The sequence below is a fragment of the Cynara cardunculus genome (genome assembly GCF_001531365.2).
Source record: "Cynara cardunculus var. scolymus isolate 2C chromosome LG 2, CcrdV1, whole genome shotgun sequence".
NCBI classification, from domain to species: Eukaryota; Viridiplantae; Streptophyta; class Magnoliopsida; order Asterales; family Asteraceae; genus Cynara; species Cynara cardunculus.
The window spans coordinates 66910555-66933492 of record NC_037529.1 but is presented as its reverse complement, the minus strand read 5'-3'; the positions used below and the strand labels follow the sequence as shown (position 1 = coordinate 66933492).

Sequence of the window (22938 nt, the reverse complement as noted above, 5' to 3'; positions counted from 1 at the left end):
AAGATTAAACAATTTCATGAAAAAATTTCATAAGATTAAACAATGAAATGGACGTATGAGGGTGGTTTGTACGGTTTACACAAATGAGGGCGATTTTCATTTGAACGCTCCCCTATGTATGTATGTATAGAGAGAGAGAGAGAGTTAAGTTCATATGAGAACAATAAAAAATAAAAAAATGGTTACAACACATGGGATTTTACACTAAGATCATGTGTAAAAGCATATTTCACATGACTTTGACCACGACTTGAGGTTGCAGGCCATGTCACTTGCACTTCTCTGGTGTCCGTCAAAGGATTAGGAGGCAGGGGATGACATGTAATTAATCTGGTTGTTCGAGTATACATATATATTGACCGTTGGTGTAAAATCAAATGTGATTTTTAGGGGTGAGCATCGGAACCGGGTACCTGCTTTTGGAACTGGAACCACATTGGTTCCGGTTCCTAAAATATGGAATCGATCGGGACTGGTTCCGATTTTCATATCTTGGAACCGTTAACTGTTGGGTACCCGCCGAAACCAGTTTTCGGACCGGGTACCCGGTCCTATTGGTACCCAGAACCGGAAATGTCGAGTACCCACTAAATTATTTTATATGTTTATTATATTTGTTAAACTAAAATTGAAACTCCTAATTTACCTTTTAGGGTTACATTTATCGTCGATTCCTTAAAAGTTGAATCAGTTATCTCTGCCTCTTAATCTCTTACTTATGTAATTACTAGTACTTAGTTTTTATCAGATTAGTTTTCACCATTTTAATATTTATTTCTTTATGTTAATACTTTGTAATAGACTAATAATTAATTTTTAAAGTATGAAATGATTAAAAAAATAAAAATAGAGACCCGGTACCCGGTACCCAATACCAGAAACCGGTTCCAAGCGGTTCTTAAGTATACATCGGTTGGTTTGGTGGTTAACTAAGGAGCTTAATACATAAGAAGCCCAATATCGAAATGGATTGGATCTACATTACGATTGGTAGACTCAAACTTTTGTCTGCTTATATAATTTGACGTCATTACCATGATTTATAAAAAAAAAAACGCGTGTTAACAAGTTCGCTCTATGATTATGAAGTTGAACTTTCGAATTTGATAGCATAGTAAATGATATCTTAACCAACATTTTAAAATAAGTATTTTGGTTATTACGTATACTGATGTCGATGCTACCAAATAGTGTATCACAAATATTATGTTCATTAATTTATAGCTTTAACAGATACGTTTCTTTGCCATAAATCCGAATATGAGCCACATAAATTGATCAACGAATCAAAGTTAAACCCTATTGGGTTGTTATTTTAACGTTTATCTATCTTGTATACTTATAAACATCACAAATAAAACAATACATTTATTTTATATCAGTTAATTATCGTATTTATTTTTTATTTAAGATTAAATATTATTGTTTTGAAAGTATCCTAAAAACTAGTCCTTCAAGATAATTGTATTACACAGATTATGAAAAATATATCTGATATAAGTAATCGAACTACAAAATCTATAAAAAATGTACGAAATGTATGATCTGATTTTAGTTTTTTTTTTTTAAACAACTTTTAAGAATTGATTTTAGTTTTTTTGGAAGGGCAAATTTTTTGTTAATGATATTACATTAAATACTTTAATCAATCTTATTAAATAAATAAATGTAAGGGAGGTCTGATCATGCTACTAATCCCTCTCTAACAAATGATGAAAATAAAATATTAGCATGTTTTTTTAAATGATAAATTACATGCAAAAATACCATACTTTAACTTGATTCTTATTTTGGGTAATGTACTTTTAAAATTTTTATTTTGGTACATAATATGTAAAGTTTTAAACATTTAAGTACCCGGATAACTGGTTGAAGCATTAACCGGTTATCATGCTGATGTGTCGAGTGATATGGTATCCAACTCAGTATTATTTGCTGACGTGGTTAGTGACATGAATTTTTTAAATCTAAAATTACTCTTTTTCTAATCTAAATTTAATCTTCAACCCGGTCACATGGGTACTTAGATACTTAAAACTTTACATCTTAGGTATTAAAATAGAAGTTTTGAAAATACGTTACCCAAAATAAGAACCAAGTTAAAGTACGTCACTTTTTTCATGTAATTTGTCTTTTTCTAAACTGTAAAGTTTAATCAGACTGACAACATCTGATGACAAAGCTTTTCAAGAATCGAACATGACATTAGAGGTTCATTGGTAGTTATACAGTAAGGCCTGAACTTGCTGCATGAGAATCCAACTAATTCAATAACAACCGAATTGGAATGCAATATCAACGTTACTCGTTTAATCAAAAGTATTCTCAGTACATTCTTCAAAATTTCATTAAAATGGAGAATTAAAATTCAAAATATATAAAAAGTTACAAAAACTTATCTATTTTAAAGATTACAATATTAAATATATATTTCATATTTATTTAAAATATATTTTTTCTTAAACATTTAATTAAAAGTTTTTTATTGATGTAAATAAAATAAAATTCATTTATTTCTTATGATAATAATTTTGAGGAGTTTTCAAATTTAGGATATGCAAGAGATAAAAGTCTGATTCTATTATACATTTTATGGTTTGACAGGATTTTTAAAAAGCTCTGAATGCTTCAATATGAGACTAGATATAAAATGATAATTTTATATCATTAAAAAATTGTTTGATAATTGCTTAATGGTTTGATGTATAATGATTAAGCGGTCAGAATGATGAGTCTCTCATGAAATAATGTTAAATGAAATATAATTGTTCGGTAATTATTTACAATAGAATTCGAGTGCTGAATGGTTAAAAAAGACCCATGATATAAAATCGTTTAAAGAATTTTAGAATCATTAAAAGATAAATTTTTATTTTATCAAATAAAATTCACCTTCTAACGATTTAGAGACTGCCTATTAATGAAACTATTAGGATTAGATTTATGGAAAGTTGTACTTCATTCGGGTCGGGTTAAGATTCGGATTAAAAAAACAATTTCGACAACCTCACAACGCTGCTGTTAGGTGTTCTCTCTCTCTCAGACGGGAGACTCAAAGCACTTCCTCCCTTCTCTTCAGGGCTCAGGTTAGCGTGTTCAATTAATTAATCATCTTTTAGATTTTTCTAGGGTTTTCTTGTGTTCCTTTGATGCATGCCTTTTCTTGTTGAAAGGGTATAATCTGTCATGGATTATCATCTGTATCGAATATTGTTATTGCTACGCCCTACCCATAATTTTACTAATTTAATGCAAAATTATTTTTGAGTTCTGTTTACCAATTTCCTATCAACAAAACAATTGTATACTCCTAGTGGTTGGTAGGAATTGTAACGAAGTTAGCAAAAACTTCCTCAGAAAGATTGAAATGTTTAACAGGCTCGACGTTTGAGGACCTGTTTGGCTTCCGAATTCAGAGTGTAGTTCACTTTTTGAGCCGAGGGAGTAATGTTTCTGTGCTTCTATTGTGCACTCTTCTCTTATGTGGGGCTTCCGTATCATGGATTAGGTTTTTATGTTCCTGGGCTGGTGTTTGTGCTTACCATTTTGATTTCTTGGAGTAGCAAATTTCACATCTCTTTCAGAAATCGGAAGATTGTTGGGTTGTGGAATTATGTTTAGTTAACTTCAAGAATCTATTGGCTGGATATAATAATCTTTTGAGTTAAATTTACGGTTTTAGTATGCTTCCATGTGCTTTTATGAGATTAACTGCAACAGTTTCTTCTGGTTAGTTTCTCATCTTCTTTATATCTTTTAGGTCAATCTACACACTGTAGACATAATATATTCTCCAGGGAGTTAAGTTCTTTCATTTGTTGAATTTCCTTGAGAAAGATGTCTGGGAGGAACCGTGGACCTCCGCTTCCGATGAAAGGTGCTCCTCATGCTGGAGTGCCACCCATTTACGAGCCTCCATTTGTAAGGAATCTAGGTCCAATGCCCCATCATGCGTTGCTAGAAGAGATGAGGGAAGCTCAGTTCGGGATGGGTCCCAGACAACTCCCTCCTCACCCTGCTATTATTGAGGAGCGGTTTGCAGCTCAACATCAGGACATTCAGGGGCTTTTGGTTGATAATCAGCGTCTAGCTGCAACTCATGTTGCACTTAAGCAGGAACTGGAAGCTGCACAACACGAGCTTCAACAAACAGATCGCTTTGCTCGCAACTTTCTTATGGAGAAGGATATGCAGATGAGGGAGTTGTATGAGAAATCAGCCAAAATGGAACATGATCTTCATGGAGTGGAAAGCATGCGGGCTGAGCTTATGCAATTTCATGCTGATATTAAGGAATTGACTGCCACACGTCAGAAGCTTACCGCTCAGGTTCAGGCGATGACCCAGGATCTTGCCAGAGCTAATGCTGACTTGCAGCAAGTTCCTGCACTCAAGTCAGAAATTGAAGGGCTTAGACAGGAATTGCAACATGCGAGGTAACTGTGTGAATGGCTCTCTAACTTCATGTTCCTATGCTCGTTATTTAGTATCGGATGTTCAGTATTAATAGCAATTTCTCATGTTTCGACGAACCATTTAATCAGTTTTTTTAAGGTGTTGCTGTTTATCCCTATATCCTTGATCCTGCAAGTTCTTTTTTATTCTCTAGTAAAGAACTCCAATAGTTGACATGAAAAGTAAATTCTTAAACCAAGCTTCACACATTATCTTTAAGTAAGTCTTGACATGGTTATGTCCTATTCAAATAGCAGAAAGCCAAGAATGCTGACTCCTCTTATACTTTTATTAGCTAACTGTCTCAAATATATATTCTATGGGAAGCGCCTTTTTCTTTCTCCATTTCTAAATAGTAATTCTTGATCCTTATTTGTATGTGCATGTGTATATGCATATATAAATGTGTTAAAGTTATATATATTAGTTTATGATATTTTATGATATTAGTTTGCTCCAAATGGGTAGCAGGACTGTTCAATCGTGTTGGTATGACTAAGATTGCTTTGCATGGATGTTAAAGTTGGTTTTGTTTAGAATATGCAGGCATTCATTTTTATGTTCGAAAAGAAGACGTCTGTTTTTATGGTTTTTTTTTCTTTCTTCTAATGAACCTAGGAAATATATCATATTGCATATGAATGTGTCTTTCATATTATTCCCATCAGGGCTGCAATTGAGCATGAGAAGAAGGGGCATGCAGAGAACTATGAGCATGGTCAAGTGATGGAGAAGAATTTACTCTCTATGGCCCGTGAGCTGGAAAAGCTGCGTGCCGAGATGGCTAATGCTGAAAAAAGGGCTCGTGCTGCTGCAGCGGTAGGGAATCCAAATCCAGGTATGCAATTACTTGTGTTTCAGTTCTGTTGATAGTTTTCTTAGGCAATTAGCTGTTCTTGACGTCTGTTGTACACTAAAGCTAACATGGGAATGAAGATAACTCTTGAACTATGGCCCCCACACATAAGAATTAAGAAAAGACTAATGGCAGAAACCTGGTTAACATCTGCATGAACACTTCCTACTTCAATTCATGCTGAATACCTAGCCAAGCCAAAGACACAATATGTTCCTACAGGATTCAAACATTAATAACGGTCATGCACTTTCTTTGGGTGTGTGAAGCGAAACAAGACATGCTTTGAAGTCTCAAGAGATGCCTTTGTATTTTTATATATTAAGCTAAACACCTGCTTTAGTATTTGTGTAAATTGAGCGAATCCCTCGTAAATTTTGGCTTTACAGTAAGTTTCCCAAGCTAGCCAATTGTCTTGGTCTTTTTGTATGATGCGTGATTCGTTCTTCTCTCAAAATCCTATGTTCTATGTTTCTTTTTATTTTTATTTTTGTGGTTTGTCTACATACCCTTGGCTTCCCTTTTTGTTTTACAATGTATTTCCCTTTTGTATGTATTAGTGGTCAAATTGAACTTTCATCCCTTGTTATGGAAGCATTCTTTTGCCTGATAAGATACTCAAGGATTCAGTATGGTTTTTCCATGGTAGTGTTCATTTGCATAATAAAATGCTCAAGGATTCAGTATGGTTATTGGGGCTGGGAGCTTTCAGCATATATGATTGTCTTGAACAAGTTTTCAATTCCTTGTCTAAATTAAATTGCTTGCCAAATTTTGTTGAACCCTTTAGGCTGAACCCATACCCTCACTGAGACTCTAATTTTGCTTGTTAATGGTTTTGTGGGGTATTTATACACAGGCTACAACACAAATTATGGCAATGCTGAAGCTAACTATGCAGGGAATTCTTACCCTGCAAGTTATGGCATGAGTTCTATGAATCAAATGAATCCTGTAAGTTATCTCATTTGTTACTAGTTTCTTTGTTTGGAGTGTAGTGTGAACACTACCGTGATTATCTTCACTCCATTGTCATTGTTTTGTTTCTTAGGGGTTCGCTTTAAAGGTTTCATTCTTTTTGGGACTTAAATTTTTTACTACTGTGAAAATTATCAGGTGCAGCCTGGTGCAGAAGGTTATCCTCAGTATGGACCTGGACCTGGTTCTTGGGGATCGTACGATATGCAACGGACTCAAGGACACAGATGAACTATTCATGCTAGGCTGTGGTCTCTTAGATTGCTTATCGGAGCGATGGTACTTTAAATTGAAGTCTAGGTTTGTTTGAAATGTTATCCCATAAGAGACATTTATTATAATATGCCTGCTATTTTGGATATTGTTGTCCCTCAGCAAATGTTAGCAGTTATTGAACTCAGAGTTGGCCTTTAAATTGACGTCTGTCTGTGTGTCATCTAAAGCAAACTATATGTCATCATTTGAATTATTTTTTCTTGGCTTGTTTAATTAGTGAATTCTAGATGTGCAAGATGTTGGTTCTAGAATCCGTTATCAACATTGTGTTTTTGATCAGCTGGTGTCTTTTACAGTAGGACTAAAATATGTTTCCTGTGAATGGCACACGATTCATGGTTTATGATGGCTAGTTCAATTCTTTTAGATACTTCCTTGAACACAATTTGGTAACTTATCTTATGTTCATCTTGCTTCGTTCTCTCTTCATTCATTGAAGCTGGCGGCATGTATGAAATGCCCATGTGGTATTTGCACTTTAGGAGTGACAAGCAACTCTGGGAATGGAGATTTATGGTGTATGTTTGTTTGCTGGAAGTTGGAGTGGATGTGTCATTTAGGTCTTTTTATATCCATAATTGAATCTTCAATCTCTTTACTTACGGACAAAGGTTATGTGCCATATAAGTTGAACCCACCCTGAAAATTTTTCATCTGCAAACCGATGAGTTGGTGAGGGAGATTTGACTAGCGTTCTTAAATATGTTACCCATTATTTATATGTTAGTCTAGGCTTCCATACAGGTATTTGTTTAAGTATGGTTTAATCCACTGAATGCTATTGAAAATACAGAGTGGTGTTGGTGGTTCTTGATTCAATGTCAGCTGATGAGTGTATGGGATCTCTTCTTATTAGATGTGAAGTAGTGTTTCTAAGCTGATTGATGTATATGCACAATTACATCGACTTGTAAATACTCCCACCCATGTGCATCACTTAAAAATCAGTGATCCATCACAACTGAGCGTAGCTGGCTACTGTTAGAGCTAAACAGGTTTTGGTTAGGAGGTCATTGGCTTAAATACTACATAGTGGGTGGTGAGACTGTAGGATCTTTTCGATTTGAGGGCTAATGATCACTGTGTGTTACCTCTTCTTGTTGTCTTGAGATATTAAGCTCTGTACAAAATATAAAGAAGCTACATCAGATCAATTATGTCTCTGTATTAGTAATGAGGTAAACTCTCAATCATGTGATGTGCATTATCAGGCAACAAAGTAAATGCTGGTTACTTGTGTATGTTGAGCTTAATGGGTTATGCTTTGTCCTTTTATCTTCTGGAACTGCTGAGGAGGGTCTCTGATTCTAATCAACATGGTAATCAGCAAGCCAGCTGCATTTGGTGCCATTTTTTTGTATAAAAGCAAATTGCCAGGTTGTTTCTCTTCACTTTTGTCATTTTGATTGAAATGGTAGGTGTTGGAGTTGACATAACCATCTTGGTGATGATTATTTCTTCTGTTGCCTCACCATCCCACTTTATAGATGATCCTTTCTTCATCTTTTGGCTAATTGTAAGATTTGGCTAAATGTGGGTCTTTTTGTTTTCTACATCTATGATTGTTTCTTGTGATATTGTTTGTTTATAAGAGTTATCCATTCTGAATTGTTTGATGTCATAGAACACTTCATTTCCTTCTATGCCTATGTTAACATGTTTGAACCTTTTTTTTGTATCTCGTATCTTATAATATATAGCATGTTTATCTTATATCTCTTTATGTTTCTGTACCATACATGCTAATATATATAATGATCAACCATAAGACTTGGTGTTACTATTTTAGGATCCTTCACTACGGATTTATGAGCAACCCTGTCATTTTTTACTTCCTATTATTGTCCTACATGTGTTTTTTGGTTTACTGCAATGTCAAATATCACAAGTGGATGGTAAATTATTCCTAATTATAATTCATCTACAACTGATTCCAATTACCCAGTGGTGCTTATCTAACAAAGTCTATCAGCTTTCTCTCTACAATCTCCCCCTCTCCTCTCCAAAAAAAGAAAGAAAAAGAAGACATCACTGAAATAGGTTATGTGCTAGGTAGTTTCATCGTGCTGACTGTTGTCATGGTTTAGCTGCATTAGTCATCTCCCTTTTGGTTTCATAATTGCTGCTAAATTTATATTTGGTTGCATTTGTCATGGTGAGATGCATTTCGGCCAATCTGATGAACTGCGTTAGCACTGCCATACTTGTGACTAGGTAAGCTTGAAATTGGTTCACAATTGTTCCCGTCAAAAGTTTCTCGGGGCTCCTTTTACTTTGTTGTTTATCATATTTTATCTCTTTGATATAGCTTGCTGAAAATTCTAGTGAAGTGGAACATAGTCATATTCTGCGTATAAGTTTTGCAATGTTTTTGAAATCAATCTTTGAGAATTTATTGCCCAGGAATTTTTTTAGGTCAATTCGAGGTAGTTGATATCAGGGAAATTTAACATCGTTATTGACATTCAGTGATATGATCATCTAGCTCCAACTACTGAACCAAATATCTAATGATCAACTAGAGTTGCACAACTGATTATGATCTACCCCTTTGGTGGAGAGTTCCTATGAAGGTCATCTTTTATGGTTTATGTTTCTAGATAAGCATCTATTCCCTCCGTTCCTTGCGCCGATGAAGGCTATGGCAATTTTTATTATGAGATGCTTTATGAAAATTAAAGATCCTAACAATTTTTGAGCTAGAATTTACCTATATTGCCTTTGTCATCATTAAAACTTATTTTCCTATTAATTTTTACCCACAAGATACCTCTGTGTTGCCATTATTAGAGAGCACATACAAATAGTTAAACAAACTACATTCTTAGTCAAGTACAAGGGATGGGGGAATATATTCTCAACTTGCTCAAGGTTGGGGGTGAAACGCGTTTGGTAATTCAATATATATGTTCATGTTCAGAGTGTAATCTCAATATCTGTTGTTCATAGAGGTTTATGTCGAAGAACTCTCTCTTCTGTTTCCTTGATCTAATGAAATTATTGTTTGCATGTAGTCTTTGCTTAATTTGCACTGTTCTCACCATCTAGTTTGGCATGTGTCTGAGCAAAGGTTTTTCCAGGATAGGTTGATGAGATTTCTCCTAGTGTCTCTATGCTAGGAAGACATAGATGATGGTGGTGCTAACTAATATGATATATGGCTCTAGGAGTATCTAGCAATCTTCTTAATTTATTGAAGGTACTAAGTTTACCGTGGGACGAGCATCATCATTTGGTTTAAGCAATCTTTTTATTACGATTGATAATACCTTTGCTCTCTACTTAACTAGACAATTTAGGGCTTTCTTGCTGACTTACAGCTCCAGATTGTAGAAAACATCTTCTAATATGTTTCATTGTTTCCTGCTGGATTATAAAGATGCAGAAGTGTCCCAAGTCCGTATTTTTCAGCAGCTTCTTCGAGATCTTATAACACTTACCAACAAGGCCCTATCAATTAGTATCAAACAGAAGTCTTTTTATTTATTTATGATACCAGCAGGTTCTTTTTTATCTTGTCATGTCCGTTCATTATGAAGCAAATTTGTTTTTCATTCCATGTATATCTTTTGACGTAAGTTACAACTACCTTTACCATTTCCTATTACCTACATTGGCAAGAGACCTGGGAATGTTTTTCCAGTAGGACTTTCTTGCTCGGTAACATGTCTGCACATGTTATTGCTCCATTATATATACCAGTGTTGCTTTGCCCTTTGCCCTTTTCCTGTATTTCTCTTATTCTTTGTTTTTCTTGATCTTGGGTGTTCTTGCCCATATGGGATGAAAAGGGTTATGGTTGGTTACCAGTTTATTGTGATGTAGTAGGTATCATGGCCATTTGAGTTTTGAGAATCGGTAATTTAGGAATGAGTCAGACTCTGGTTTGCACATATATACTGGTGCAAATACAAAATGTAATTGCTTCTTTTTCTCGTATGATATTGTTGGATGGGGTAAAGATCAACATGCTTCTCATGTAAATGGGCGGAGTATCAGTTATTTGCATCACGCAGTCGAATGTCAAGGCCTCAAGGGACATTGTTGATTGCATGAGGTGTGCTGGTTGCTAGAAGGTTTGAAGGAGTGGAGGCGCATGAGTTTTATGATCAAGTAAGTGATGAAATTTTGTGAGAACATCAGTGTTTCGTTCTTTTCTTTGGTGGTTCGCCTGCTCAAACATCTGCTTTGAGAATTACTCTTTTCATGTTTGGTGTTGGGTTTTCTTTGTCTAGAGGATATTTTCTTTTGTTCTTTGTTTTTCTTTTCAGACTAGTACGTAAATAATTTTCTAGTGATCCGACTCTTCTGTACTCCAGAAGCTGCCATAGGAGTGTGATGAAATAATTTAGGACAGTAGTTTGCCATTCTTCTTTGATCTGCTTGAAACTTTTCCTTTCTTTCTCTTCCATTGGGGGTTCGTAAGTTAGCATGGGCATGAGTGTTTCCAGCTTAGGACTGCAGTAGTTTTCTTTTCTAATGTGATTTTGGCTTGGGATGGTGGAGGTTGAACTTGTGGCCAGACTACTAGTAGTTTAGATTACTCTCACCAGTTGCAACACTTGTTTATGGGGAGGTTGTGTTTTATGTCTTTTGTGGTAGCTGTTTTAACTGTTATTGGCTGTACCCATCTCTAGATATGTAGCAAAATTGGACTTGCCTCATGGTGGCATCATTTGGTAGTTAGTGGTAAATAAAAGATATATATTAAACCACTGGTGTGAAAGCATGATTATGATTTGATTGTTAGGAAGCTATATGTAATTTGTCATAAAGAGAGATGGATATTATATGAAGGGTTATTTGCTCTGATATGTTCATATAGAGAGTGTAAAACCTGAGCCAATGTGATTCATTATATTGATATTTTCATTTGAAGACTTCTGTAACTATAGGTATGGTATAGCAATATGTCTATATATGCTAATAGAATTGGTTGATTTAACTGGAAAGGTTTCTGCCATTTAGAAATAGAACCAAGAGCTTATAAGTTTGATCTTAAGTTAAACATACTGTGAGGATGATGTGGCGAGAAGAGTAGGTATTGTAGTCTTATTAATAGAATTTATGCATGTTTGAGTCAAATTATTTGCTTGAAAAGCATGTAATTGTTCCTTTTAATCATTTTGGTTTTGGTTTTGGCTTATCTTATTCTTGGCCTAGGAGCATAGAAAAAGCTTATTTCAAGAAAGATAAATTCTATGCAATTATTACATTAAAGTCTATGGTGGATTGGTCATTGTGCTTGTAGTAGCTTCTATTATTTTTGGCAATCTTGTTGAACGGAGATTATAGAAGACTTAAGGAAGAATTTAGAGAATATATCGTTTGTTTCTGATGGATGTTTCTTTATGCTAGCAGTCTAGCACCTTGAGACACCTGAAATATCGAGTTAGGAAACCAATCATCAAGATAAATGGCAGTTGTGTGTTTCATCAATAGGTTCTTGGAATTTAAATATTTGTTTGAACCTTGGTGTCACTCGGTGAATATCTCTTGACTGAAAAGCTGCTGTCAATGGATGCCCATTTTGCTACTTAGGTAGGTCATCTTGGTAATATATTTTTTCTAGACATGGAAGCTTTATGCTGGACTTATGAACAAGAGGCAGAAATTGGAGTTGATGTTTCCCATAGAATCTGACCAAGTTGGGTTTGGGAATGGATTAGGTGGATGTAGCTATTTAAGTTGTGTAAACATAGTGCAGGTTGCTAAATGATCTTCTCTAGTTTGCGGCGTGTACAGGGAAAGGGAGTTGAAACTGTTCAGATATCGGAAAGCGAAGAAGATAGCACCTTATGGTTTTTCCGTAAATGCCTTTACAGAGGAGTAGGTATGGACTGATTTAGCTATATCCCAGTTAGTTAGGACAATCCCTTAAAAAGCCTGTATATTTCTCAACAATGCTTGGTTAGTAGATCAATATTTATACTCAAGGTCTTTCTTCCATGGATAGATTCAGATCTTGACCTTAAATGGCACATAAGAATCTTCTTCTTGTCTTGGTTGGCCATTTTATATGTTGCCTACTTGGTGAAAGATATATATTATCTTATAATATGATGTTTTTATTTCTGGCTTTACCACCTTATGTTTTATTAGGTCTTGATATGGTTAACTGATGTATTAATTTAAAAGCTATCATCTCTGCCTGGTGTTTGTCAGTTAGATAACTAGTTTTTTTAACTCATGATTGTAACTTCATCGTATGCATTATTCCCAAAATACTATTTACATGTTCATAGAATGGATACTATTCATTATTCAATTTGTTCATGGCATCTTAGTCTCTACTGCTCCATCATGTTTTTGACATTCGGATTTCATGTTTTAGGTATTCAATTTTGGCTGTGGCAAAACAAGACTCTCCTGGATTGGCCTCGACAAAGGGAACCTTGAAAGGTGTTTCCTATTTTGACCTTTTTCTTTTCTTTTCTTCTCCTCTTTTCATATAATGTTGTTTTTTCATCAAGTGAAATATTAAATTATTAAAATACCATAGCAATATCGAGCTACACCTATCGACAGCAGATACTCTCTTTAAGGCTCTTTGTATGAACTGTATTTATGTTGGTATTAGTTTTTCCTGCTTTTATTGTGTGCCGTACTTAGTTTTTCGTTGGCTTTGGTAGCTGCCGGTACTCCATTTTTCGGTTCCCTATTTGTTCACTAATCACTATATCATGTTGCCTGTTTGCACACACTTGTGTGTTACTACACTACTTTTTTCACCTATCTCCTTGTATTTTTGTTTTTGTTTTGCTAGCTGGGGTCTCCATGGAGACAACCTCTCTATCTTTTGGGATAGAGGCAAGGTCTGCATTAATCCTATCCCCCCATGGCCTACTTTTGTGTGGGATATATTGGGTTCGTTTTGTTTGATAATGATGTCAGTCTTATATATGTTCATTCTTTCTTAAATGGGGTGATGCTTTTATATACCATTTCTATAAAGTAGAAGGCTGATCATATGTTCAATATGTCTGTTGTGTGTTGTCGAGTTCTTGGTAGTGGCTAAAAGATACCATTCCTTATTGGACTTCTCTGATGAGTTATTTCGAGTCCTAATTGAAGGATAATATGGTGCGTTGACTGTTATTTTTCTTAATCATGTGCTGCCTCTTGATTTATCTAGCTGGTTCTGGTAATTAGTTCCCCGACCATTGAAAACTTGCTTTATATGTTGTTTGCACTTTCACGGTGAACACATGCTGTCTGTATGATATATTATATCCACAATTTCGAACTAATATTGAGTTCTTGATTGTCTCCTTGTGACGACAGACACATTATAAACTGTGATTAAAGTAGGAGGTGCTTCGGAATCAGTTTTGGAGGAAGACAATTTTGCAATCTCATGGTTCAAGTGTTTTAAGGTGCGGATTTCGGTATCCTTGTACTTTTCTTTTTCTTTAACAATAAATATCAATGGGATACTTCCATTGTCGATTTCCACATAGAAATTGCGACACTTGGACCATGTTTAGCAACCATAAACTAGCTTATTTTTCGAGTGAAGAAACTCTATTTGATTAGCCATAAGCCCGCTTTTTAAAACACTATTTCAAGCATCGTTTCAATAAGCTTCAAGAATTATTTTTCTACTTTTTTGCAGTTGCGCCCTTTATATTTTTCCAATATGTCATTTTACATTGTCATCTAGAATGATTTACTAGTATTAAAAAAAGAACATGAGACTTGGCTTCCTTCCATTCCAAGTTAATACCCAGTGTCCCATGAAATCCCTCATTTATTGTGGGCAAAAATAATGTCTAGTTATGTACATTAGGATTGATTTTTGTACTTTCCTTTTACCAGGTACCAGCACAGGAGTCAAATCTTTAGAGGAAGAGTGGAATATTTTGCCAAAAAGGGTATATGACGTCATCCTATGGAGTGTGTGGGTCCCTCAGGTATTCGTATAAGGAGTAGACCAACCGTTGATCTTTTTACGAAAACTGCGAGAAGCTGCAGAATGATGCTCCTCTCATTGTAACCGGGGCTTCCACATGTTCACATCTCTTGCAATCCTTATACGAATTTGGTCTACTCCCAAACTCTCGAGACGTTCACCTGAGCATTGGACTTGTTTTTAAGACAATATGTGTTTAAAAAACAAATGTTGCAACTAATTTCACTGTAAAAGAATACTTCTATGTGTAATTTATAGTTTGAGCTCGAATGTTGAATATGAAAAGAATAGAAGCAATATATTTTTGCTGAAACAAATACCAATGCAACATTTTTGGTGTCGTTCATACCATCGAACTTAATAATATTTATGAATATTAATTATAAATCACACCTTCATAATAAATATAAAGGTGTTGTTTGTGATAAATATGTTGTAACAATAATGATGAATAATACATCCATATTCTTGATGAATATGCATGTGTCGTGTTGTAGAGTATTCGGTTCTAGGCATTGCAAAGTTTTGTAATCCCTGGACCCAGTTTTTAGTAATAGCCCCCGGCCTTGGTCCTCAGCGGGTACGGGAATTAATATCCCGTTCCCGGTCAAACCTCTGTCAAACCCCGTAAAGAATATCCGTTAGTTTGAGTCTACCAGGGATCCCCGGTCTCGGCCCCAGGATCCGTTCTAGCGGGGAATTCCCGTCCCTGTTCGGATCGGGTGAGCCGGGTTTCTCACCTGATCTGAGCAAATCACCGTACTTATCTGGTTCCTAACAGCGCATATAGTTAGCTATTTCTAAGTAATTATTTATTTTATTACATTTAATGAAGCATCTTTATTGATTTTCATTCCTATCCATCAAACATTCCATTCTACAAGTGCCAATAAAATGATGGTGTTCATCTTAACCAATTTTTTGTGTTAATATTTATGAGAAATAAAATACAATGAATTCATAAACAAAACTATACAATGTTTTTTTTGTTGGCTTTAATAATTTATAACGAAAGAAAATACAAAGAATTCATACACATAAGACCATCTTCGATCTTAGCATAGAAAAACAGCATCATTGACGCTAAAAGTTGCTTCTACCCTGACCACACGGCATATATACCGTTTGAACAGCAACACGATATATATGCCTTTTTTTCTATCCCATCTCCGACTCCAAGGTTAAACAGTAGAAGGTCCACTTTATGACGGGTTGTTGGGTGTTCCGTTTTGAAACCGTAAGCAATTGAAAACCTCCATGAATAAGTGTGGGGTTCAAGGTTTCCGTCAATTAATAATGGACCCAAAGTGGTCGGAAGCGTACCAGAGAGATGAGGGACGAGGTTGTCGATCAGGGTTTTATAGAAAGCGATTGGGAGGAAGAATGGCTTCAGAAATAGAGAAGAATACTTGAAAGAGGACACAGAAGAAGAAGATAAGTGTCAACGAAGAACAATCCATTCTATTTGTGTCTCTAATCCTCTCATCCCATGTATGTATGTGTTGGATAATACTAGTAATATTTATACAACATATATATGATTATAAATATAGAAAATAATATAAAGTGGATGTATGGATAATGTTATCCGGTGTAAAGTCACCAACATCATGGCATTATGGGTCATACCATAAATGATGGTATTTAATGTCATCGCATCCACTTTCAAAACCGTTTTTTATATTTGAGGAGAAAAATTATCTGTTAAATAAAAAGAAAAATGTTAACCTATGGATGTGTATAGGGGTGTCAATGGGTTGGGTTGATCAGGTTGAAGACATTTGAACAACCTAACCCAATGCTTATGGTTTGAAAAATCTTAATCCAATCCAAACGAAAGTGCAACCCAACCCAACCCAACCTAACCGTACGGGTTGGTCGGGTTGATACTTTGATACTTTCAAATATTCTTCTAATATTGAATATGTTATCTTTCTACTCATAATTTCTTTTTCATCATCAACCATTTGATGCAACTTATCCATACTTCTTACATATATCACATCCAGTTAATTTTCTCAATTTACGTATATATGTTTGTAGTTACTGAACATATATACGAATGAGTTATATAGAGATATGAATAGATTGAAAAGATGTGTATATGAATAGCGTACGTGATAGTTTAATTGTCTAGTGTATATATTAATAGAAATTCAACAATCATATTAAATCCAATAAATAAATGGATATCGGGTTCATCGGGTTAGGTTGAGTTCAAATAATAGTAACCCAATATCAATCCAATACCTACGGTTTGAAAATTTTACAACTCAATTAGACATCGGGTTACTTCAGATTGAGTTATTTGGCGTTGAATTGAGTTGGGTTGATCGGGTGTTTGAGCACCTCTAAATGTGCAGATCAATTTATATACATCTCGATCAATTTTATACGATCTTAAAGATAACAACCAGAAAAATCATCAGTTAATATGTGAAGACTCAAACTGACGACTTATGCTGAAAAACCCCAAAAACCTCGTAAACAATCTAACTTACCCGATATTTAAACGACATTTTTTAATCTGGTAAGCATATTATTACCAAATATTTACGCATTTGTTACAATTGTTTGTGAATTTATTTACAAGAGGATACATGATATATAATGAACATGTGAAACTATACATCGATTTGTTACAATTTGTCACATGTGAAATTGAACATTTGGTAGTTTTATTTCTTTGTATTTTGGTTTCTTGGTATAAATTATTATCTGTAAAATAAGTTTATTTCGTGCGAAAAAAACAATCGATGATTTTAAATATTAAATGACATATTGGACAAAAGATATTTATAATAACTAGAATGGTACTCGCACAATGCAGCGAGATATATCTCGATTTTAATGTTTCGTTTTTTTTTGTCTCGATCGATATTATGAAAAACTGAAAAAAAAAATATTGATATTAGTACCAAAATAACTTTAAAATTTTTCCTTTTTTTATGTATTTCTGTAATTCTTTTTTTTTTTTGTTTGGTAATATAATTTTTTATAAAGATAATAATTAAGTATTTTGTTAGAACTTAATGATTATCCTAATTATATTTTAAAATTTTTATATTTAAAATGAGACGTGTATCCTCTATTTGATTATGTTTATCTATAGTTAGTTACACGAATTCAAACATTAAGCTTTAATAAGTTGTATTTACGGAAAATTTACTTGTAATCTTCAGTTTTAAGTAATATGCATCAATAAACAGTACTTCATGCATAAAAAATGATTTTTAAAAGTTTTTATCAAATGTTTTATAATATAGTATAGATATTTGAAAATATTTTTGAAAAATTAATGCATTTATTTATTGCTTGAAATATTATTTGAAATTGAATTTTTAAATGAAAATACAAAATAATTTAGTGGGAAAGAATTTGGAGCCTTCAAAACTTTGACCTTAAAACTTGAATTTGCGAAAGTCAAAATTTAGAATGAAATCAATGTTTTTCCATTCCCGCCGGTTTCAAAATTTCCCCCAAATCAGTTCTTATTCTCTTCTTCCCGGGTTTCTTCTTCCCAAATCAATCCTTTAAGAAACCCTAATCACGATTCTTTCAATCGTCATCCATCTCTTTCTCTTCTCTTCTCTTCTGCTACACACCCCATAAAAATGGAGAACAACTTTCATGGCTTGCCTCCTCACAAAAGATTCAGGCTTATGCACCAAGAAAAACCCGCCATTGATAACCTTGATTTCAATTTCCCGTTCCCTTCATGCCTACCGGCCAAAAAGAGAAAAGAATCACGATACTCACCGCCGTTTCCTACCAATCTTGATGCCGTCGCCGCCGGCGCCACCTACTGCTTACCGGCGAAGAAAAGGATCACCGCCCTTCACCCTAATTTTCTTTCCGAGAAACCCCTTTCTTCATTTGATCTTAATCTTGAGTACGATCCGAAATCAGATGAAGATAATACTTCCAACCCAGAATCTGTTTCGAAAAAAGGAGATGAAATCGATGAGATAAAAGAGGAAGAAGAAGAAGAAGAAGATGGGATTATGTGTGCTGTATGTCAAAGCACGGATGGAGATCCATCGGATCCAATTGTATTCTGTGATGGTTGTGATCTAATGGTTCACACCACTTGCTATGGCGATCCACTCACAAAGGGTGTCCCCGAAGGCGACTGGTTTTGTTCTCAATGCCAAATTACTGATAAAAACAAGGGTTTATCTTGTTGTCTTTGTCCCATTAATGGAGGTGCTTTAAAGCCCACCAACAATGGCGGATGGGCACATATTGTGTGTGCATTGTTCATTCCAGAAGTCTTTTTCAGTGACCCAGAAGGACGAGAAGGGATTGATTGTTCCATGGTTCCTTCAAGAAGATGGGGGAAGAGATGTTATGTCTGCAAGAAATCAAATGGTTGTGCCATTGATTGCTCTGAAGAGAAGTGTTGCTTAAGTTTTCATGTTACTTGTGGATTGAAAGAAGATCTTTGTATTGAGTATAAGGAAGGCAGAAACAAAGGAACCATTGTTGCTGGATTCTGTAAAAGCCACAGTGATTTGTGGATGAAGGTAATATTTTATTCACATGTGAATCAAAAGATTTATTCACAGAATTTGATACAAGAAAATGGTTATTGGCATTGATGTGTTGTAATATGTTGTTGAATCTTGTTTTGTTTGCAGCAACAAGCAACAGGGAAGTACAAGATAGTGGCAAGAAATGAAGACAAGTGACAAGATTGATTATAGCTTCAAAGTAGTTTTGATATTAGTCATTGGTTTTTTAGTCGGTTTGTGTTTATTCGACTTATCCTAATGGCCCCGGAGAAGAGCCAACTTTAAAGTGGTTTTGATAGTTGATGTTAGGAATAGAACTTTTAAGAGCATGAATTCTTATATTTGTATGATTTTTAGGGTAATTCAGATTCTCTTTTTTAATAACGATTCCCATATATTTTCGTAGTTGTTTGAAGGATTTGGTAGCATTCAACATTTCAACTCATATAATTCATTTGTTCATAAGAATTGAACATGAAATTGGATAATGAAAAAGCTTTGAGACTTGGATTTTGATTTCATCAAAGTATTTGGTATTGGAGTTATTTGAATTTGGAAGGATTTTGAATATTTGGTTTGTAAGATTTAAAATGAAATTGAATTCTATTTGTTTTATAAATAATTTATAAAAACAAATTCTAAATAATTATATATAAATTTTATGAAATCCTATGAAATACCTAAATGGGATCTAAGGTGGCGTTTGGTTTGTAGAATGTTTTGGATGAAATAGAATCTGTTAAAGAAATGTGATTTTGAAGAAATTCGAATGGAATGTTGTCAGGTTTGACCACTTGTTGGTTGGTAGATATTGGAATGAAATATATTAAGAAATTGGAATTTGTCTGTTTAGTTTACAGAATGTAGCTTTAGAATTAGAATAAAATATTGGTAAATGACCAAAATGTCTCTTTTGAAAATTTTGTTTTTTTAAAACTAAAAATATTTTAATAAAATAATTATTTAATATGTAAAACAATATAAAATACACAGCCCAAATATAATCATAAGACAAACGACGTTACCAAATCAACAGTGGTCGGCGGTGGTTTAGATTGGTGGTGGTTCGTAGTGATTCAGATCGATGGTGGTCCGCAGTGGTTCAGATGGAGGCGGTCAGCGGTGGTTCAGATAGGCGGTGGTGGCAATTCAGATCAGTGGTAGTCGGTGGTTCTGATTGGTGGTAGTCGGTGGTGATGGTCGGCGGTGGTTCAGATCGATGGTACTCGATGGTGGTGGTCGGCGGTGGTTCAGACCGGTGGTAGTCGTGGTGGTTCAAATTGGTGGTAGTCGGTAGTGGTTCATATCAGTTGTGGTGGTCAGCGATGGTAGTCGACGGTGGTTCAGATCAATAGTGAGCGAGAGGTAGTCGACGATGGTCATATTAAGTTTTTTTTAGATTAGAGTGTATTAAGTTAAGGGCATATTTGGTGTAATGAAGATAGATATTCCATTCCATCAAAATACCATGTAGTTGTTAAGGAATGTTAAATTTTTTTATTTGTGGAATTTGTAGGATTTTGAAGATTCCTTTCGTGAAAAAAAATGAATCAAACGAGAGAATGAAATTTGGTCAATGAAATTCAACATTTCAATTTCCTCAGATTCCTACAAAATCTACAAACCAAACTCCACCTAAGATTTTAAGGTAGAAATATTAGAAATTTACGGGTGGTGTTTGGATCCGAATTTAGGACCCGGGCATTAATACGTTTAATATCTGGGCCGGGTCATAAATACATGGTCAAAACTTTAGCCGTTTGTCAAAATCACCTCCACACCATTGAACTCATACGCACGCAATATGTTTTACCAAAGGCCCAGAATGCTGTATTCCTTTGACTCTCTCCGATGGCTTCCCATTCTTTCACACCCAGCAATTTAAGTCTCCGCCTTCACTATTCCACCAAACCCACATTCAATTCGGGTCTCATATCATCAAATCGGTTTCTATTAACGATACCCACAACCCGATTTTCTCCATCAATTCGCTCCATGGGTTCTTCGTCTTCTTCATCGCAGAAACCAGACGCCACAGCTCAAGGTTTTGAAGCCCAGTCTATGTATTCTTGTGTTCATAAATTTTCATTTATTTATCTGTTTTTGAATCCGAATCTGATGTTATCTTGTGTTCATATGAACTGAAATATTTGAATTAGTTGAATGAAATTAATAAGCTCTGAGGCCATGTTAGCACACATACTTCAAGGATTGTGTTTCTAACTGCAGCTCACACCAATTCCAAGTTCAAATTTGCAACAATTTCTGTTGTGTGATATTAGAATTCTGTAAACCCTCTTCTCTCCCGTTCAGATTCATTCTGCTTTCCGTAAACAGATTCGATGTTTGATCAATTTGCAGAAGCGGGGAAGATGGATTATAAATCTGTTAGTGATCAAGAATGGAAGAAGAAACTCACTGGGGATCAGTTTTATGTAACTCGACAAAAAGGAACAGAAAGGGCATTCACTGGGTATGCTAACTTCTTAATTCCACTTACCTTCTTAGTTGATATGGGACTTGGGTCTGTTCTGTTGGTTTTCCATCAAGTCATGTGTGAATTAGTCAGTCTGTATAGATTGAGAGGATTTTATTTGAGAGGGTTTTTTATACGTGTTTTTTATTGGTAGCGGCATATTTCGGAAAAACTTGGTTCCTCACTGAATAAGCCATTTTCTGTATCATTAAGCCATTACCGAACAATCATGTATAAAAGTTACGAGTCCTATTAAGCTTATTAAGCTACCAACAAACACGTCCTTTATGACTATGGAAACGACGACTTTTTTGTTTGTTGGTGATGATAGTTTGTGACAACTTTACGTTCAGGGAATACTGGAACACGAAAACCAAGGGAACGTACCATTGCATTTGTTGCGATACTCCACTGTTCGAGTAAGTTAGAAACAAACGAGAGTAAATGATATTCTTGTGTTTTGTGAATATACGATTTGAAGTTGTGGATTTTTTAAAGGTCGTCCACAAAGTTCGATAGCGGAACTGGTTGGCCATCGTACTATGAGCCAATAGGAAGTAACGTGAAGTCGAAGCTAGACCTATCGATCATCTTCATGCCTCGACAGGAAGTTGTGTGTGCAGTTTGTGATGCTCATCTTGGTCATGTCTTTGATGATGGTCCTCCACCCACCGGGAAACGTTATTGCATCAATAGGTAAGTCATCTTTATGGTGCTCTTCAAACCCAGTAAATCCCACTCGAAAACAGAGTCTGAAAGGATAAGATGTATGCAGAACTGACATTTATCCAGAAAGAGTATAGTGGTTGTTTTGAACATGTTAGTTTGTGTTGTAATTTATGGATTAAATGTTTGTTCCTTTGTTTGTGCAGTGTTTCCCTGAAGATGAAGGCCAACTAGGAGCCAGCCAATAATAGCCCATGGCATAAAGCATTTTCCCATTCTTTTTGTGTTGTATATATATACAATATTTATATACGATAAATAGAACAAATAAACTTACACATCCTCCTTACTTTTGTTGAGGTTTGAATCCTTGACTTCCTAGGAGGCTAATGACTCACATAGCGTTAGGACAAATGCCCTTTGGTTTCAGATTCATTTCTTGATGTTTAATAGTTGCTGAATACTTTAAAAACATAGAATATCAATATAGTTTTATTATGATTTGTTTTATAAAAATAATGAGTATTTTGTTAGGGGTTAAAGATGGTCTAGTTTAAATGATAACTATATTTAAAAGGGAAAAATACAATAAAAACCAATGAACTTTCTTGTTTGGAATGATTAAGTTCTTGAACTTTTTTTTGGAACAAATAAGTCATTGGACATTTCAAAACATGTTAAATAAGTCCTTGGACATTCCAAAATATTTTAAATAAGTCATTGGACAATTTTTGGAACAAATAAGTCCTTGGACATTCCAAAAAATGTTAAATAAGTCATTGGACAATTTTTGGAACAAATAAGT

General features: G+C 34.8%; 3 protein-coding genes across 5 annotated transcripts; all 3 read left to right on the top strand.

The window, feature by feature from the left end:
• The first annotated feature begins 3025 nt into the window (after positions 1-3025).
• Positions 3026-14782, top strand: LOC112506404 (protein FLX-like 1). Of its 3 annotated transcripts, none has more exons than XR_003068457.1 (8): positions 3026-3086; positions 3761-4436; positions 5124-5293; positions 6171-6265; positions 6428-6568; positions 12900-12967; positions 13850-13941; positions 14384-14782. XR_003068457.1 is itself a non-coding variant. In XM_025110407.1 (5 exons), exons 2-5 carry the CDS (start codon positions 3838-3840, stop codon positions 6518-6520), a joined length of 957 nt encoding a protein of 318 aa, XP_024966175.1. In that variant the 5' UTR covers positions 3026-3086; positions 3761-3837; the 3' UTR covers positions 6521-6811. The 3 variants fall into 3 exon arrangements, 1 of the variants encoding a protein (XP_024966175.1); XR_003068456.1 differs by having other exon boundaries at positions 6428-6589; XM_025110407.1 differs by lacking the exons at positions 12900-12967; positions 13850-13941; positions 14384-14782 and having other exon boundaries at positions 6428-6811.
• A 3309-nt stretch (positions 14783-18091) lies between these two features.
• On the top strand, positions 18092-19336 carry LOC112508061 (protein Jade-1). Its single transcript, XM_025112843.1, has 2 exons — positions 18092-19003; positions 19118-19336. Exons 1-2 carry the CDS (start codon positions 18092-18094, stop codon positions 19166-19168), a joined length of 963 nt encoding a protein of 320 aa, XP_024968611.1. The 3' UTR covers positions 19169-19336.
• Positions 19337-20802: 1466 nt separating this feature from the next.
• Positions 20803-22598, top strand: LOC112507430 (peptide methionine sulfoxide reductase B1, chloroplastic). Its single transcript, XM_025112019.1, has 5 exons — positions 20803-21035; positions 21353-21464; positions 21821-21886; positions 21966-22163; positions 22340-22598. Exons 1-5 carry the CDS (start codon positions 20843-20845, stop codon positions 22365-22367), a joined length of 597 nt encoding a protein of 198 aa, XP_024967787.1. The 5' UTR covers positions 20803-20842; the 3' UTR covers positions 22368-22598.
• The last annotated feature ends 340 nt before the right edge of the window (positions 22599-22938 follow it).

What these genes read in the sequence shown, in the direction of transcription:
- LOC112506404 (XM_025110407.1), top strand. Translation starts at nt 3,838, where the DNA reads ATGTCTGGGAGGAACCGTGGACCTCCGCTTCCGATGAAAGGTGCTCCT. An exon ending in GGTAGGGAATCCAAATCCAG is followed by an intron (nt 5,294 to 6,170) that starts GTATGCAATTAC and finishes ATTTATACACAG; the next exon opens with GCTACAACACAAATTATGGC. An exon ending in CTATGAATCAAATGAATCCT is followed by an intron (nt 6,266 to 6,427) that starts GTAAGTTATCTC and finishes GAAAATTATCAG; the next exon opens with GTGCAGCCTGGTGCAGAAGG.
- LOC112507430 (XM_025112019.1), top strand. Translation starts at nt 20,843, where the DNA reads ATGGCTTCCCATTCTTTCACACCCAGCAATTTAAGTCTCCGCCTTCAC. An exon ending in ACAGAAAGGGCATTCACTGG is followed by an intron (nt 21,465 to 21,820) that starts GTATGCTAACTT and finishes CTTTACGTTCAG; the next exon opens with GGAATACTGGAACACGAAAA. An exon ending in AAACGTTATTGCATCAATAG is followed by an intron (nt 22,164 to 22,339) that starts GTAAGTCATCTT and finishes TTGTTTGTGCAG; the next exon opens with TGTTTCCCTGAAGATGAAGG.
- LOC112508061 (XM_025112843.1), top strand. Translation starts at nt 18,092, where the DNA reads ATGGAGAACAACTTTCATGGCTTGCCTCCTCACAAAAGATTCAGGCTT. An exon ending in ACAGTGATTTGTGGATGAAG is followed by an intron (nt 19,004 to 19,117) that starts GTAATATTTTAT and finishes TTTTGTTTGCAG; the next exon opens with CAACAAGCAACAGGGAAGTA.